General features: G+C 39.3%; 1 protein-coding gene across 1 annotated transcript in view; it reads left to right on the forward strand.

Moving 5' to 3' along the window:
- Positions 1 to 12,987, forward strand: part of LOC109032523 (uncharacterized) — a 47,686-nt gene extending 34,699 nt beyond the window's left edge. The window contains exons 3-5 of the mRNA XM_019044702.2: positions 2,335 to 2,731; positions 5,794 to 6,304; positions 12,767 to 12,987. Coding sequence (XP_018900247.2) covers positions 2,335 to 2,731; positions 5,794 to 6,304; positions 12,767 to 12,986 — 1,128 coding nt within the window. The 3' untranslated portion in view covers position 12,987. The remainder of the gene's footprint in view (positions 1 to 2,334; positions 2,732 to 5,793; positions 6,305 to 12,766) is intronic.
- The last annotated feature ends 4,059 nt before the right edge of the window (positions 12,988 to 17,046 follow it).

Raw genomic sequence — 17,046 nt, forward strand, 5'->3', positions numbered from 1 at the left:
CTTTCTGTCAAAAATTTTGCTGATTGTTGCTTGTCACCAAAATAAATAATCAGTCAAATTTCCCGTCAGGAATTCCGAAAAATATTAAAAAAAAACACGATTAACAAGCAGAAATTTTGCAATGCTGAAATGCAGCTCCGTTATTTTGTTTGGAAGTGAAGGAATTTTCTTTAATTTTCTCGGAAATTAATATTTAATATTAAAAAATATGGCAACGCCTGAATGCACATACGGCGTTCTTCCAAAGCACGACAACATTGAATGTCGGTTTTTTTGGGCTCGTTCAATAAGTCCGTCCTCCTCTTGACTCTCTGTGCCACTTCCGCCGACTTTATGGTCCTTTTGTGACCGAAAAACTTGTCTTTGCGCGCATCTTCGTCTTGTTTCAAGTGGGCCTACCCGCTTTAACGCTCCATTTGCGAATAGAGCTCGTTGATGGGAAACAAACGTGATGCGGGTTCATGACTCGTATTGCTACTATTTAGTCGGAGGGTATACGGCTGAAACAGAAAGTTGACTCGCTTCAAGTACTGCTTTACAGCCTTAAAGGCACTCGGAAATCGTGTACTGATGACCCACGTTAATTGCCCCTGCTTCGAGCTACCATTTCGTTGCGGATCCACTGAATTATAACTACATTGAAGAATGACTGACTGGCTAGCTGGCTTCAAATCCATAGAAGTCTTTCAAAAATTTCTAATTTGTCAATCACTCCGGTTGATAAATTTTTGTCTCTCTCTGTATTTTTTGATATCAGATAACGCAGACACGAGGAGTCTGCATTATTCGATTTACTTATTTCTAAGCGCTCAGCCGATAGGGAGTGCATTTTAATATCAACCTGCCCCTAGAATTCTAATATATTAGTGGTAATGTGTTCAAATGGCGCACCAGCTCAATAAAATGATGACGGAGAGGGGCCATACATACATAGAATTTAATCTGTGATAACTTAATTTGGATTAAATTTTGCAATAAGGAGCCACTATTTCTGGCCACTTTAGAAACAACATACATGCTTTTGGTTCCTCGTGCAGTCATGTGATTTTGTGGAAAAGCCAGGGATAGTACCTACTTCCTTATTACAAAATAAAATCCATTTAATGCATCTGATACCAAAGAGCGGAGAATGAGAATCGTTTTTCCGTAATTTGTTTTTTTAGCAGTAGTGTAGTTTTCTTAAAATCCCTGGTAAAAATTGGCAGCAGAATCTGTGTTCCAAAATACCATAGACCTACAGCTGACTGTGAGATTTCCAATAGCTTCTATAGCTGGCAACACAATTTCTTAAGGCTTTTTATAGCCGATGGGGATTAAACAACAGCCTGACGATAAAGTGTGTGCTAAACGTTACTAATTACGGATGCTAGGATTTAGTGAGTTTTTGGACTACCGCTCTCTTTTTGGGCCGTAGTATCTTGATTTATTTTGCGAGGAAAGCTCCATACTTTTGAAGGATGCCTGCCATTCCTAATATGTTGGAGCGCCTTCAATTTCGTACGATGCTGTGCAATACCTCTGGTGTGAAATAGTTACTTCAAGCGCCGTGGTACGCTGCGGCGCGGCGCAGCGGGCGAGCAGCCAGCGTGAAACGCGCATTGGCGCCTACAAACCTATTAGGGATACTTCACGCATTGCGCAATGCGTGAAGTATCCCTGTTAGGTTTGTAGGCGCCACTGCGCCGCCGCTCCACTTTGTGTTAGGCTCTAATATTTAATGTCGTGGAGTCAGCGTTGTTCAACTCATGACTTTGAAATATTTGCACACTCTGTATGGATTATTCTCATTTTAATTGATGAAAACAAATATGTAGTAAAGGGAAATATAATGTGCGTTTTGTAAATATTATGGTGATTCCGTACAAACAAGGATTTACAAAGCACACGAGTTTCTACACAATTTCTTACAGCCTTTTATAGCCAATGGCGAAAAAGCAACAGCCAGGCGATAAAGTGTAAAGCCCGGCGACAGGAACTATAGACGGCTGTTTAATTTTTTATCGCTTCGTGTAGCCCGGCCGTATGATTTTTTCCACTTTCTACAGCCAGCTATATGATTTTCTATCGCCTTCTTCAGTCGGCTATAAGAACTCCTATGGTATTTTGAAACGCAGCTCCTATTGCCAATTTTTACCAGGGATTGAGTGTTAAAATTCTGGTGAGCAAAGTTCTTTCACCTCAAAGGTACTCATCTTCCTCGGGAAACTTAAAAATGTGCCTGCATGGAAAATGTATCATTATGGCTTTCTCGTTTGTATTTTCCTCTCCTTTTCTTCATTTTTCTATCCTTAGCCTTACGCAAATCCTAACTAACAGTCCGTCTTCTGATTTCAGAATCATGACAATCAAAATATCAACAACGAGAGGTATCCACCGTATCCCACCGCACCTTCGGGCCCCTCGAACGCGGGTCAAACTGCCCCAGGTTATGGGCCCGCGGATCCGCATCCAAGCGGGGCCCCCGGGTTCCAGGGCCAGCAGGGCCAGCAGGGTCATCAGGACTCCTGGATCCCACCCCTGAGCAAGGACGAGCTCATGGCCCTCTATCAAGCGGCCATTCAAAAGGGCAACGCCGTCAATCTCAACAGTCTCCCACCGCTCGGCGTCCATCAGATGCTCCCCACCGGCCCCGGCCAGGACGCCGCGTATCAGAACCAAAATTATAATAATAATCATCATTTGCCCAATTATCAGCAGAATGATGTCAATTACAACCATGGCAACCCTCAAGGTAAGGAATATGATAGTTGGACGCATAATATGAGAGAAAAGTGAAGTTGGATAGCACTGGTAAAAAAAACACATTGGATCTAGAGTCCAGACTCTTAAAAACATCGACAGGAAAAAATACTCTTGATTCAATCGGATTTAAGCTTAAATCAAGAACCAAGCCTCTTAATTTGAGCGGATTTCCTTTTGATTTAAGCTTAAATCTGATTGAATCAAGAGTCCTTTTTCTTGTCAATTTTTTCAAGAGTCTGGACTCTAGAACCAATGTTTTTTTTTTTTTTTTTTTTTTTTTTTCCAGTGAGAGTTAATTAGAGCAACTATACTGCCGTGATAGCGATAGAGCAACTCGCCACCTTCCGGCAAAGTATCACAAGCGCCATGTGACGTTTCAAAATTTTCGCCGCCATTTTATTGTTATATTGAGAATTTGTTGGTTGAATTTGTTTGAAAATTTCACTGAATTGAATCGGCAACACAAGGAAAATTCAGTGAAATTTTCGGTCAGCTTTGTTGCAAAATTTCTGTGTAAGAAATTGAAATGGCGGCGGAATTTTGAATTATCGCGTGGCGCTTGTAATACTTTGGCCGGAAGGTGACGAACTCTCAAATTTTCGAAATTGAGTATTTTTCAAAATTAATGCAATCACTTTTCGATGATTACTTCTTTTCGCATTGTATTAGACGCAATGCGAGAAGTATTCCTGCACTCTCGTAGGCGCTAATATGCCGTTCGCGTTGACCAGCGACCACTTTGTGTTCAGGGCAATGCGTGAAGTATCCCTGCAGTCTTGTAGGCACTGAAATGGCTGAAACAGCAAACTTCATCTTACCTGTTAAAAAACGAGACATATGAGAAAGCCGTAAGTGCGCAAAAAATGACGCAGTTTCAGGCAAAACAGCCGTAAGAAACATTACTCCTCCAGATAGCCAATGAGAACAATGCTTTCAAGTAAAATGCCGCCCTCCTCTGCCAATTTCTAATCTGAAAATGTGTTTGTTGTGCGTCCAAAACGCAGCTACGAAAACATGCAGAAGATACCACTCACGGCGCGGCGGCGGGTGTTTTGCCCAATACTAGTCAAACATGTAAATGAATGGTATCTTTTTTATGGAATTGACATAAAATCGGTCGGTTTTTAATCATCCAAACGATTTCTAAAAGTCTTTCGGATGATTCGGGGGAACAAGACACAATACTAGGTCGAATTTGACCACCCCCGTGGTTATATAATAAATTAGCTTTTCGCTATTTTAAAACGTATACATTTGAAACATATTGAACATATTTTTTAATAATTAATTTTTTTAATCGGCAATCCCTTTTTTTCGAGTCGAATTTAAGGAATATTCGAAACAAAGTAAACTTTTTTGCAAATTAAATATCAGGCATGACAACAAGTGCAAGGTGAACAGTTGTGTCGCGCGAAAGAGGGCGTTCAGAAACAAATCCTTCCAAATGAACTCCATTCACTACTAGAAAAGTTAAAATACACAGAGCAGTCGATCATCATGAGTAACGGCAAAAATCTTGGAATAGTATGAGCGAAGATAATAACAGAGAGAATCACGGCTTCATCATAAGTTTCTTCATTTAAGCTCTAACAGGAAAACAATGCGCAGTTTAGAGATAAACTTCACAGCGAGAAATCCACTTTTACCCTAACGTTACTGCAATTTGGAGGTATCGTCTATTTTTTGTAATAACAGATGAAAATCATAAATTTATCTCTTGCCAGGGAGTTCATTACGAAGTTTTCGTGGTGGGCGCTGTGAGAGTCTGAAACAGAAACTCACGCAAAACTTTTGATTCAAACCGTGTCTCATTAAATTACCTACACAAAAAGCATGAAAATTATTTATCTGTATAACGTGCACTCCTCCAGTGATACCTTTTCACAAGCTCGGTAGAATATCCTGTAGCAACTTTGTTGATATTGTACGTGGCAGAAATGCGAAAAGTGAAAATGATCTGATGAATCTCCCAGACGCATGGGTAGCGTTACCAGGAGTCAGTGGTGATTCTTGCAAGTTTGCAACACTGGTTTTCCCTATTTAAATGTATGTTAAAAAATCGATTCTAGGTAAGGCATGCCTGTCCCACCAAGAATAGATATTTAATGGATTTTAATGGAACATTAACAGTGTTGTCAACTTGCTTGGCAGGCAGTGACCACTAGATTTCCTCAGGATCATATATACCCGGACAGTCTACATGTATAACCAGACAGCTTTTAGAGGTGTCGTCCGATAAGTTGTTCGTTGTTTACTTTCGGTTTGCAAGCGCCAACGAAGAATTTACGCTTCTGCACAAAGCGGCGTTTCCTTCTATCCACCTTAAAAGCATCCGTCTCATGATCCAATCGTATAAAAAAAAAAAAAAAAAAAAAAAAAAAACTACTTATCAATTATTATGATCCGCGACTTTTAGGCGGTTGTGATTTCTGTGTGGCTAAAAATTGAAGTGTTAAAAGATTTGAAGGTGACACGAAAACGCCTGCAAACCGAAAGTAAACAATGGCCATCTTATCGGACGACACCTCTAACAAGGTTTTATTTCCTTTCATTATATCAGACACAGATGGCCAAAGTGAAAAACCACGTACACCCGTTTCCGACGATAAAGACTTCCTGTCAAGTGTTATTTTTTCTTGAGAGAGCTAATCACCGTAATTTCTTGAAAACTTCCCTGATTTTTCTTCGTTGTTAGCTGAAGATACCGTATAAATGGACCACATTTTGCGACGAGGAACCACTATCTCTGGCTCATTTTAGAAATATCATAAATGCCATTGGTTTTTCTATGCAGAAATGTGCTTTTATGGAAGAGCCAGTGATAGTGGTTCCTTATTGCAAAATGCAATCCAGATATCTAACTTCACAGCTGACTAGTTTTTCTTAAAAAAAAATAACAATTGGAGCAGGATTTTGAAACACCGCAATCTGGATACGTGGTTTTACTTTTTGACCATCGACTCAATTCTCTAACTCTCTGTAAGAACTACCAACTAAATCAAATCAATCAAATCATGAAGTTCATTCTAAAAGGTTGCGTTTTGATTGCAGGTCCGCTAGGTCCTCAAGGTCATCTAGGTCCACAAGGCCATTTAGGTCCTCAAGGTCATCTAGGTCCACAAGGTCAGCAGCCGATCCGGCCGACGGACGTGGGGACGGTGCCCGGCTACCAGTACTTCTTCTACCCCATCTCCAGTTTCGCCGGCAACGGGAACGGCCAAGACCAGCAGGGCAACGATCTGATGATGATGATGTTCCAGAAGACGGGTCTCAAGAAGAAGGTGGAGCCGCTGTTCCTGGCCATGGCCGGGTTTGTCGGGATGGCCATGGTCTTCATCGTGTCCGTCCTCTTCCTGCCGAAGATCAGCAACCTGGCGCACCTGGGACACTTCCGGGACAAGGTGACGCCGCTGATCGGCTTCAACAAGCAGGCCCCGCAGGAGTTCACCAAGTTCTCCAAGTTGGTCATCGAGTCCATAGAGGGCAAGGACTGCACCGAGAGGCTTACCTGCGAGGTTGGCCGGGCCTTCAGGTCCATGCATATAGGAAATAAATCAATCAGGTAACTAACTACTCAAGTGATCTCGATTCATGCATACGAAGTCTCATTCAAAAAATTTTAAAAATCATTCTAAAGTAAATAAAAGAAGATAAATGTAAGATAAAAGTAGAACGAAAACAAGGAAACAGCGGAAACAAGGCAAAAGTACACAAAATTGGACGTATTTCTATCAAACGTAACTAAGCGCCATAGAGAAAGGAAGGGAGAAGGGGGCTTGGATTGGCGGGTGTTGCGGAACGCGAGGCTAGTTCTGTCTTACTACATGGCGCTTAGTTCTGTTTAACAGAAATACGTCCAATTATTCGGGACGTTTTGGTGCCTCACATACACCATTATCAACCGCTAAAAGCAGTGAAGACAAAAAATAAAAAATAAACTAAAATTAAAGGAAACCCAGCACGGCGTTACGTGGTGATGGTTTGAAAGACTGCAATGATAACATTGCCTTGCTACGCATTGCATTTCATTGCCGAAACTTCCCGAATAATTTTATGTATTTTAGCCTTGTTTCCGGTGTCTGCTTGTTTTCCGTTTTAGGTTGTCCGTGTATGTCTTTGTTCTTACTGTAAGATGAAACAAATAGTGAAAAGAGTCTACGAATGAATTACACTCAAAAATGCAATTGCAATTAAACTTGGAGTGAAATTGACTCTGAGAAAGAAAGAACGCGATCAGAGTCGTTTGGAACCGTATGAATGATACAGGTTGAATGAGAGGCGAATGGTGAAACTAGACATGCATGCGCGTATCTAAAGTGCAGTTTTAAAAGTCGGAGATATATTTTCCAGCCGAATGAACCTCATTTGTAGGGTTAATGTCCATACAATAATCAAACCACTCTACACTCAAAATCTTTTCTAAAAATGTCACTCTTGCTCATGGGTTACATTTATACTAGAGAGAGTGCACAGTAAATTTTAGAGGAGGTCTCACTTAATTAAGAGGCACTAGCAATTTTATTATAACTGGCTTAAGTTTAAGAGGTATTCCTACTTAAACTTGGAGATAATTTCGAAAAAAAAAAATTATGGTGGTATCATCGTATGTCTCTTGCGGAGTACCTGTATGGCAGAATAGTTGAATCACGAATCTTTGAATCGCAAGCCATGAACATATAAACGCAGGTTTCAAACACGAAATGTTGCTGCCAAGGCAATTTGGAAAGACTGCAATTATCATGTTCATGGTACACAAACAAGTGGTCTCACCTAAGATTATTAACGCAGGCGCAGGCGTGCTTTTCTTGGTATAGAAGAGTGCGAGACAAGACAATTGATCCTCTGCTTCGACGCCATAAAACGCCCGCAATTTGAAGAGTATGCAACTTAACGTGCGTCGTCGAACGCCTCAAATAAGCATACCTCGATTATTGTAGGCACTTCTATAATCGGAGAAACGATAGGTGCAGTTGACGTTCATTCCTGTTTGTAATTTCTCGAGTTATACATACCTATACTGCGACTTATTCAAAAATTGTTGAAAATCTTTTCAATTAAAAAAAAAAGTGAAAACAAGTGAAAAAAGGTTAAATTGATAAAATGATATTAGACCAAATTAGTGTTTGCTTTAATTTCAAGATGAATTTTACTTATGACAATGAAGAAAACAGATTATTTTGCAAGAATTCAGTTTTAAAGTTATATAACATTAATCTTAAAATTGCGAACATTATTCGGTAAATATTCCATTGAAGTACAAGTATTATTCTTGACTGTTAAACTCTCTCTTAAAAATTGTTTGCCCATTATTTCATGTGCCATGCATGATTCTGAAGCAATTCCATTCAACCTCAATTGTCCATAAGTCTCTCTAAAAATGTGTGTTGTATCAAAAATTATTTGGCAATGTGTGAAAGCTCAAAAGCAATTTTCCGAAGTAAGGCAGTTTAGATCGCTAAAACATTAGGTATAACGCCGGATGATATTGTGTATCTCCGACTCGAACCATTTTTCCTTGTTTTGGACATGCATTATACAGGGTGATCCAGGGTTAAACGACCAAACTGCAGGAGCGCGTTCTACGGGTGAAAATAAGACTTTTATGATTTAAATTAAGTTTTAGACATTTTTATTAGATCATTCATTAATTCAGGGCATAAAAGCACAGGACAGTACAAATTTTCGGGAGATTTGGTTCACAACCGTTTCCAAAATTCACGGAAAAACTATTTACTTTCTAAAATTGGGGTGGGGGGGGGGGGGTTTGCTCCGACTGGGAGCTTTTTATATAACAAAAAAGTCTTACTTTGACCCATAGAACACGCTCCTGCAGTCTGGCCGTTTAACCCTCGATCACCCTGTATAAAAATAACGCCATCCAGTGTAACAATACAGAAATAAATCCCGCGAATTTGCGCATAACTCGTGACACTCGTTTTTGTCGTCGGGCAGACACAAATTGGGGCGCGATTAAAATCTCTTCGGCGCTGCGGACGAGCCCGGAGCCTGATCTACAGCTCTACCTCCTCCGCAAAAACGACATAACTGCAATGCAATACCTGTGCAGATACGCGGTTAGCACGGCAGAACTCAGAGGCCTCGTTCGCGGTGCAGAAGCACGAAAGCGCGGGGCCGGTAATCTGCCGTGCTAAGGAAAAACGCCGTATGTACATTCGAGAGTTGCCAAATTTCCTTCGATAAAATGTTAACTTTTGAGGAAAATTATGAATATTTTTCACTGAAATTTTAAGAAGTTTTAGATCGAATTACAAACAAAATTATCTGAGAAATTGGTAGAAAAATATTCAAACATTTTCCTGAAAATTAGTGATTTGCGAGGGGAAATTTGGCAACGTCTGAAGGCTCATAAGGCGTTTTTCCCCTAGCACGGCAGTAATGGTCTATCGGGGACGATAATGGGATTCAGGGATGCGCGCAAAAACCGCGAGATCCCCGCAACCCGCAACCCCCGCAACACTCACCCCCGCTGCAGGGACAGAGACGGGATGACAGCTGGCATTGCTCGACACGACGATTTATCTTTATTACCCACCCGGACGATAAGCCCGCCGACATGGAGGCCGGGATGTGCGCGGGTTTACGCCACCGATACGGGCCTCATCGGGTCCATTTTACGGCTATTTTGCCATTCACGCTGGCATAAGGGATGGAAATGTGTCCCAAGGACGTGAAGTATGGTCGGGGTGAATTCAAGAACACGGCTAGCCTTGAGTATTTATGTAGGGTGGGGGTGGGACTCGGTGGGAGGGGGGTGTGTTTGGATATTGTTGTGATCTCAGTGCTTTTGGTACAGGTAACGGTGTTGCTTTCTAATCGGTCTGGGAGTTTTGGGCGTTCTTAGAGCTGATAGGGCTCAATGTAAAGAAGTAATAAGACGGCTGGGCTCTAAATGCTCCGAGAAAAACTCAAAATAACCCAAAAACTTAGGTAAAGAGACTTCAAGCAAGTCACCATCCTCTAACAAAATACCTCCAAAAACTCTTATTTATATTCCCCTCTTTACTGGAAAAGGAAAATATAATGTTTGAAGAAATATTTAATTTTCAACTTCTGAACTGAAAATGAGTTGTAAATAAACTTTGATGAGTCTTTTGTCAAGAATCACACTTATCTTGTGGACGTCTAAATTTTCCCCTCGAAAATAGCAATTATTCTGAGTCGAGTTTTAAATGTATTTGCCGAAGAAAATACACTTTTTTATCTTTTTTAAATTAGGCACAAAGTGCTTCATGAAATATCGTGGAAACCTCGAGATTAGGTATCCAATCCATTTTATCCCTCATTCGACTTGTTCTCTACGTATGTTCTCCTGCTAAAGCGATAACCACCCCTATCTCTCAACGGGCGCAAAATCGCCCCCCCCCCTCCCTCTCCCGGTTAAAGACAATCCAAGTCAATTTGGTGCGCAATTTTTACCTGACTCTAACTTGGTAATTTACTTGCAGCATTACTTATCAAATTCAAGGCCGCGCTTCTATGTAATTTGGACGCCATAAATCCTATCTCTGTGTCACCAAAACTTTTTCGAGTATGTGTATAAATCTCTCCTTTTTACGGCTGAAAAGCAGATGGTTCAATTCGGTTACCTTTTCAATATAAATTGTTTCCATACCTGCGTCCAGTTTGATATAAAGAGATAAAAATTGCACTAATTTTATTGTTAATTTTAAAATTCTCTAGAAAAAAATATTCTAAAAACTTATCAAGAAACTCTTTGAAAAAAAAGTAAGAGCGTTCTCGAAGGATCTCAATGGATATACTTGTTGTTTTGTTTTGTTTTATTTCAACGTCGACACGTGAGCTAGTCATCAATCATGACGTGATGACTCAATGATCATAATCAGGCTGAAAGTTTGGGTCACGAGTAGGGAGTAGGCCCCCGTCCAAACCACGCTCAGATATTTGTTAGAGGATACGTAGTTTATTATTTTATCGAGCGTAGATGCCACGATAGAGGACTAATTAAAATGACGTCATTTCTGAGTGTCATATTTTGTGGGCTGAGAGTGTTGAAAGAGATGCTAGCTAATTATTCATGTGTGAACTAATATGGAACGAGACAATTCACTTGTTCATTAGCTGGTCCACTATTTGATTACGGTCTTAGTTGTTCACGATACTATTGGTTGAACGTTCGCCGCTAAACGAAACTTTGTAAAAATAAATTAAATGAAAAGGAAGCGTGTGCATGGGGTGCTACATACTTCCTTTTGATTTTAATCATTTACACTTAATTTCTTTTAAAAATAGTATGTCAAATTATTTGCTACAGTCTAAAGAAAAAGGGACTTAAGCGCCGAAAAACTCAAAATTGAAGTGCTGGCAAGTTCTAATCTATTTAGACGAAATTTTATAGCCATTGTTGCACAAAAATTGAGTCCTCCGTTGAGTTTAGACGAGTTAAATTGATCGCAATATATTGATGGGGAATGGACAAAAATAAATTGGTCTAATCCCGGTTTTTAACTCATCTTGAAAAAGATTTCCCTCTCGAAACTTTTGCCTCCGAAAACTGGGCCTTTTTCCTTGTAAATGGTAACAATTTATGTTCTTTATTTTTCGTACAGTCAAAAGCATATGATTATAAATAATATGCCAACATTTTAATTGGTTTCCTTATCAAAACACTCGACACTTACAAATTATGCGTTTATTCGTATACACTCATCCACGTAACTTAACGTGTATTATTCTATTGAACTTATACTCAATTAACAGAAAAAAAATGAAAATCATATTTTTTTCCGCGTATCGATGGGAGACACGTTGTTGATATAACCTAATTAGGAAATGACTCTGGAAAAATATAACAATCCCAAGGAGAGGGAAGCAAAAGCTTTCATAATACAGAACATCAAATCGCTCAAAATGAAGATGGTGGATACCAGCAATAGTCCCGGAGCAGGAAAAGTTAAAATTAATAAAGCTACGAAAATAACAAGAGTCATTTAGCCTCGAGGATTCTGCCATCAACTTTTATGCTCGCTTGGTTGTGCAAATATAATAGGGATGTGCGAAGTTGCGAGATTGTACAGAGCATTTTCTAAAATCTTATCACCATACTTCAAAAATAATAGCCCCATTAATAGATGTTTTTTTCTTCCAAAAAACTTAATAGAATGCGAGTTACTATCAGTTCTTGAATAAACGATTCTCGCCATACATTTTGACTTAAATTATCACGTTCTCATCCGAGGGAAATATTTGGCACAACGTAACCTCGTTATCTTTAACAATCGCCAAATGGAATTAGAGTAAACTTACCCTCGCTACGGAAGAGAAATATTTACTTGCTCGCCTCAGAATCACCTCAGAGTTATAACTGACCTTTAAATCAACCCCGTTAAATTATTTTTAGGTGATCTCACCAATTAACCCTCATTTCAGATGATTCTGTGTGCGATCAAACTTGCGGTAACCTAGTTATGGGCGATCTATTTTTAGGCGGCAGACCTATAAGTCTGAAACGCCAATATAATCTCCGCATCGAAAAATTATTTTGTTACAAACGTAGCTTTTACTGTGCACTCTCTCAAAGCTCAGAAAAAAATATTCATTCATTTTGAACATTATATCATTTTAATGGGTCAGTTGCGCTGGTTGTGAATCGTGTTTCGATGTTTTATTCTTGCAAATCAACTGAAAATAATGAGATCTGACAAAACAGCAACTTTTTATGTAGAATATTAAGCGAGATATCGCGCTTTGAAAAACTCGATTTATGACGTCATCCACCGCGGTAGTACATACCATGTTATGCACTACCGTGGTGGATGACGTCAAAAACCCGACCTTTCAAAGGACGACATCGCGGTTAATATTCAACGTAGAAAGTTGCTGTTTGGACAGATCTTATTATTCTCAGTTGATCTGCAAGAATCAAGCATCAAAACACGATTCTGATTACCAGCGCAACTGGCCCATTGTAATTTTCCAGGTATTATTAAAACTTGATTTACAATCAAATCTAATGATTGTGTTTTATTTTGTTTGTTTGTTTCAGGTTTATGGAGGTGATGTTACCGCCGAGTATGGCTGAGCCTTTAGCCAAATTAAGGAAGTCGTACATAAGGAGAGAGAAGTGCCATTACATTCCATGTAGAAAAAATACTAGTATTAAAAAGAATGATTTTAGTAAATTTCAGCAATTTAAACCAAAACCAAAAATAAAACCGCTCCAGATTCAGGAAAAAAACATCAAAGTAAAATCAAATAAGCATTAAATCGAGTGTTTTCATTTCAGTCACACCCTCTGCATTTGGTAAAAAGTCTCGGTTCCCTATAAATGGAAAGCAAGGAGTATCAACGAAAAGGGAATTCAATAAACAGTCCATTTACACCGGCAATTATTTCTCATGTAGTGTACATTGTGTGATAAAAAATTATGAGCATGATTGAAAAAATCTGATATCCTTAAAAGAGGACGGATAAATTAATACTACTTCAAGCATTTTTGTGAAATATTTTACGTTTAGAACTTGAGATGAAGTATATATGCCAAGCACGAGTTACTCCTTCATTTGTCCCAAAAGATTCTCAATTAGGGTGTTCTTGAATGGTTTCTCAAAGTATGAGCGACTATACTCTTGGTTATTGTATCACGATTCTATGACGGTTTGAAGTTTCCAGCTCAGTAGATAAAGGTTTGAAAAAATGGTTATTCAACTAAATAAAAAAATATTTAAATGCAAAATAACCAAAACAAATCATAACGATAGTGACAACCTCCGCATCCTATTTTTTTTTTTTTTTTTTTTTTTTTTCCTCACAGAAAAGTAAAATCACGGAGATTTTCAAACATTGACGTTGAGTAATACTCTGTTTAAGAAATAAAGTATGACAGTAAGTCTGCAACCTCGCAAACCGAGATACGTGGCTCCCCATCGATTAATATTATCGATACTTAGGAGATTTTTCCGCTGAAAATTCAAATTTTGTTTCGCCGACTCGGTTGGAGGCATGACGCTCCTCTAAAAGTATGCATCCGTGCACACGGGTAGCTGCTAAATTGTATGCACATGATAGAAAATATTCCGTATCATTTACAAAGGGGACCGAGAGAAGTGGAATCCGCTTACAAACGCCTGAATAGTGAATACAACTATTCGTACTCGATGGATGTCCGTATTGCATACACGAAAAAATTGCAGGCGCTATGGAATTGCGTGGAGCAAACGCAGTGCTTGCACAGCAATACGCACGGCTTGCCGTTTGTATAGTTTCGGACATGACAAGACTTCTCGTTCTGCCATGCTAAGGAAGAACGCCGTATGAACATTCGAGAGTTGCCAAATTTCCTTCGAAATAAAATGTTCATTTTTTAGGAAAATTATGAATATTTTTCATTGAAATTTTCAAGAACTTTAGGTGAAATTGCGAGCAAAATTATTTGAAAAATTGGAAAGAAAATGTTCAAGTTTACCGAGAAATTTGTAATTTATCAAAGGAAATTTGGCAACGCCTGGAGGTTCATACGGCGTTTTTCCTTAGCATGGCAGCGTATTCTCTTCGCATAGAGTAGGGAAATCACGGAAGTTTTCAAGAATTGACACGAGTAGTTTTGCGTTGAAAATAAAATGATGAGCATCTGCAGTGTCGCAAAAGAAGATACGTGGTTTGGTAGTTTCACTGTCGATGAGGAAATTTACTTTTTGACCCACGCGAGAGCTGATCTGTGCATTTCATATATTAGACGCGAATTTTATCGCACGTTGGCTAAAAAATTCAAACTCACCGTCTAACAAGGTTCCCTGAACAATAATTTCAACAGTATTCTAAGAAATTTCGAAAAGTGTTTTAATAGGTCATTGTTACTGGGGACCCGGATACTGAAAAACTGAAAAGGGAAAATTGTGCTCATACGAGCTTTTTCTCTCTGTATTGAGATTTTTCAGATTTATGCTGACTTTTAACGCACGTTGGCTAAAAAAAATCCTACTTACCGTCAAACAAGGTTCCCTGAACAACAATTTCAACAGTATTTTAAGAAATTTCGAAATATGTTTTAATAGGTCATCGTTACCAGGGACCCGGATGCTGAAAAACTCGTCGAGGAAATTGCGACTTGCAAAGGCTAATCGCAATACTCTCGGATCCCCGCTTTTGGTCGTAACGTGCCCACTCACTTAAGAAAGGCTAAATTTTTAAGGAAGCTGGAGCTTTAAGTGACGCCCTGCTAATCCTCCCTGGAACTTCCCCCGTGACGTAGACAAAAGCCAGGCGGAAGCTTCCTCTTACTTTATCACGTCACGTAGCGCAGGGATCTGCTCCCAGCGGGATCCCAGACCTACCCCACTCCACTTTTCCGAACCTCACACTCATTCCTCCGTCGTCTTGCTGTCCGTGTGTTGCTGTTGCTTCGCGTCTACCCACCGTTTGCGCCCTCCGCTGCCAAATTTATCTCAAATTATTCCAAGTTCAGCGAGCATTGTATTACACAATGTCTAAAAGGTAGTAGCACTGAATATATTGGTATGTGGAGTGTAGCCAAGTGCTAGAAAGAATGTAACATTTTCTTCAGAAAAACTTACATTTTATTAATAAACTTTGGCCGAAGCTTTTCGAAGCAAGCGCTTCATCATCAGGGTCACAAAGTATACATCTCAAAGTATAAATTATCAAATTATTCAGAGATGATTTGCAATAGGTTAGTTTCACTTACCTAAGAATAAGGAATTTTGACGGCGTAAGTCCACAATCACATATCTCGTTTGCGGTGTCTGAAAATCTCCGCCGCTATGTTAATATTTTAAAGGAGAACAATCGACATCATTCCTTGAAGTTTTTGTAGAATTTTCAAAATCATTCGAAATGATTATAAAGTCTTAAAAAGCATCTTATCCTTGCTATCTTCGAGCATTGATCGCCCCTATCCCTTCAAAGATGAGGAATGTAGACAATTTTTTTGCTCTCTCGAAAAGTCGCGTTTTCCGAGATACGTAGTTGCGGTCTCACAAACGTCGATATGCTGATTTTCGCCCACATTTACCAAAATAGTCACCGCAATGGAGATACGTGGGTTTCGTGCTATAGCCATCGATTTATCGGTTAAGGATGTGAAGTTGCTCACTGGTTGTTCCACGCACATCATCCATGAAATCAGAGTAGAACAATCCATAGTACCCACCGACACGATTGATTATGTTTCCCACCACAGTTTTCAAAATAGCTGACCGAGTTCGATGTGAAAACCTAGAATTGGTACAGTCCCTGGTATTTTCACAAATTTCTGAAAATTAAACCGATGAAATGAGACTTGGAAACTAGTGTCCCTTATACTGAGAGTCAAGAAAGTGTGAATCCATTTCTGATTGGTTCCCGTATTTCAGGCCTCCACAGTGTCACAAACGGGAAAAAAGATTACATTTTCACCGATTGCAAGGATTATAATGTAGAATGGATCGGGGAATAACCAGGAATAACGGGTTCGACAAGAAACAAACGGAATGAGAGAAGGAATGGAGGAAGGAATTTGAGAATGAGCCGATCAAAGATTACGAAAAATTGCCAATTTGTGTAATCTTTATTCTCATTTGTGACTGAATAAGGGGGGAGGGGGGTTGTCTTGACTCTCAGTATAAAGGGTCTCTATTGGAAACACGCACAACCTATCAATTTATTTCCGCTCAAAATGGCAACTCTTAACCCGCGGTGGAGAATCAGAAGCGATGCACTGCGCTGTAAACTGTGCAGTGTGCACTGCCACCGTGCCTTAGTTTTAAAATGGGTCACTTTCTTGTACCCTCCCACGGGAGAAATGAAGCAAGGTGCAAGGTGACGCAGAATCCTTTCCCTTGTGCTCTGTGCTTGCCTTTTCATTAAAAAGGTGCAGTGTCTTTCTAGTAATAAAACCTGCGAATAGACTACCGGTCGACTGGTCAGACGATTCCGCATGGAGTAAATAAGTTCTTCATGCTAAGAAATTCTACGATTTTTTCCCTTCATCTTCAAATATTTCTATTTTCCCAAGTAGCATGGGGACCTATTTTCTGTGTAGAATTGATTTAAAAATTGTCTATTTTCTAGACAGAAAAATAAAATGGAAAGAAAATGGAAACAAAGTAGATGTATCAACTAGAAGTAAGAAAAGTATTAAAAACTTCTATTTTCTGTCTATGTTCCGGCCACTAAATACAATGAAAACAGACAATTTTGTTGTCTACATTCTGTGTTTTTATATCTGTTTTCTGAATTTTAAATTCCTAAGAAATAGATAAAGAAAATATCCAATGTTTCTCTATTTTCCATCAGGTTTTTGAATATTTTTTCTCAAGGAAATAGCCC

Source organism: Bemisia tabaci, chromosome 8 (genome assembly GCF_918797505.1).
Source record: "Bemisia tabaci chromosome 8, PGI_BMITA_v3".
Lineage (NCBI taxonomy): Eukaryota > Metazoa > Arthropoda > Insecta > Hemiptera > Aleyrodidae > Bemisia > Bemisia tabaci.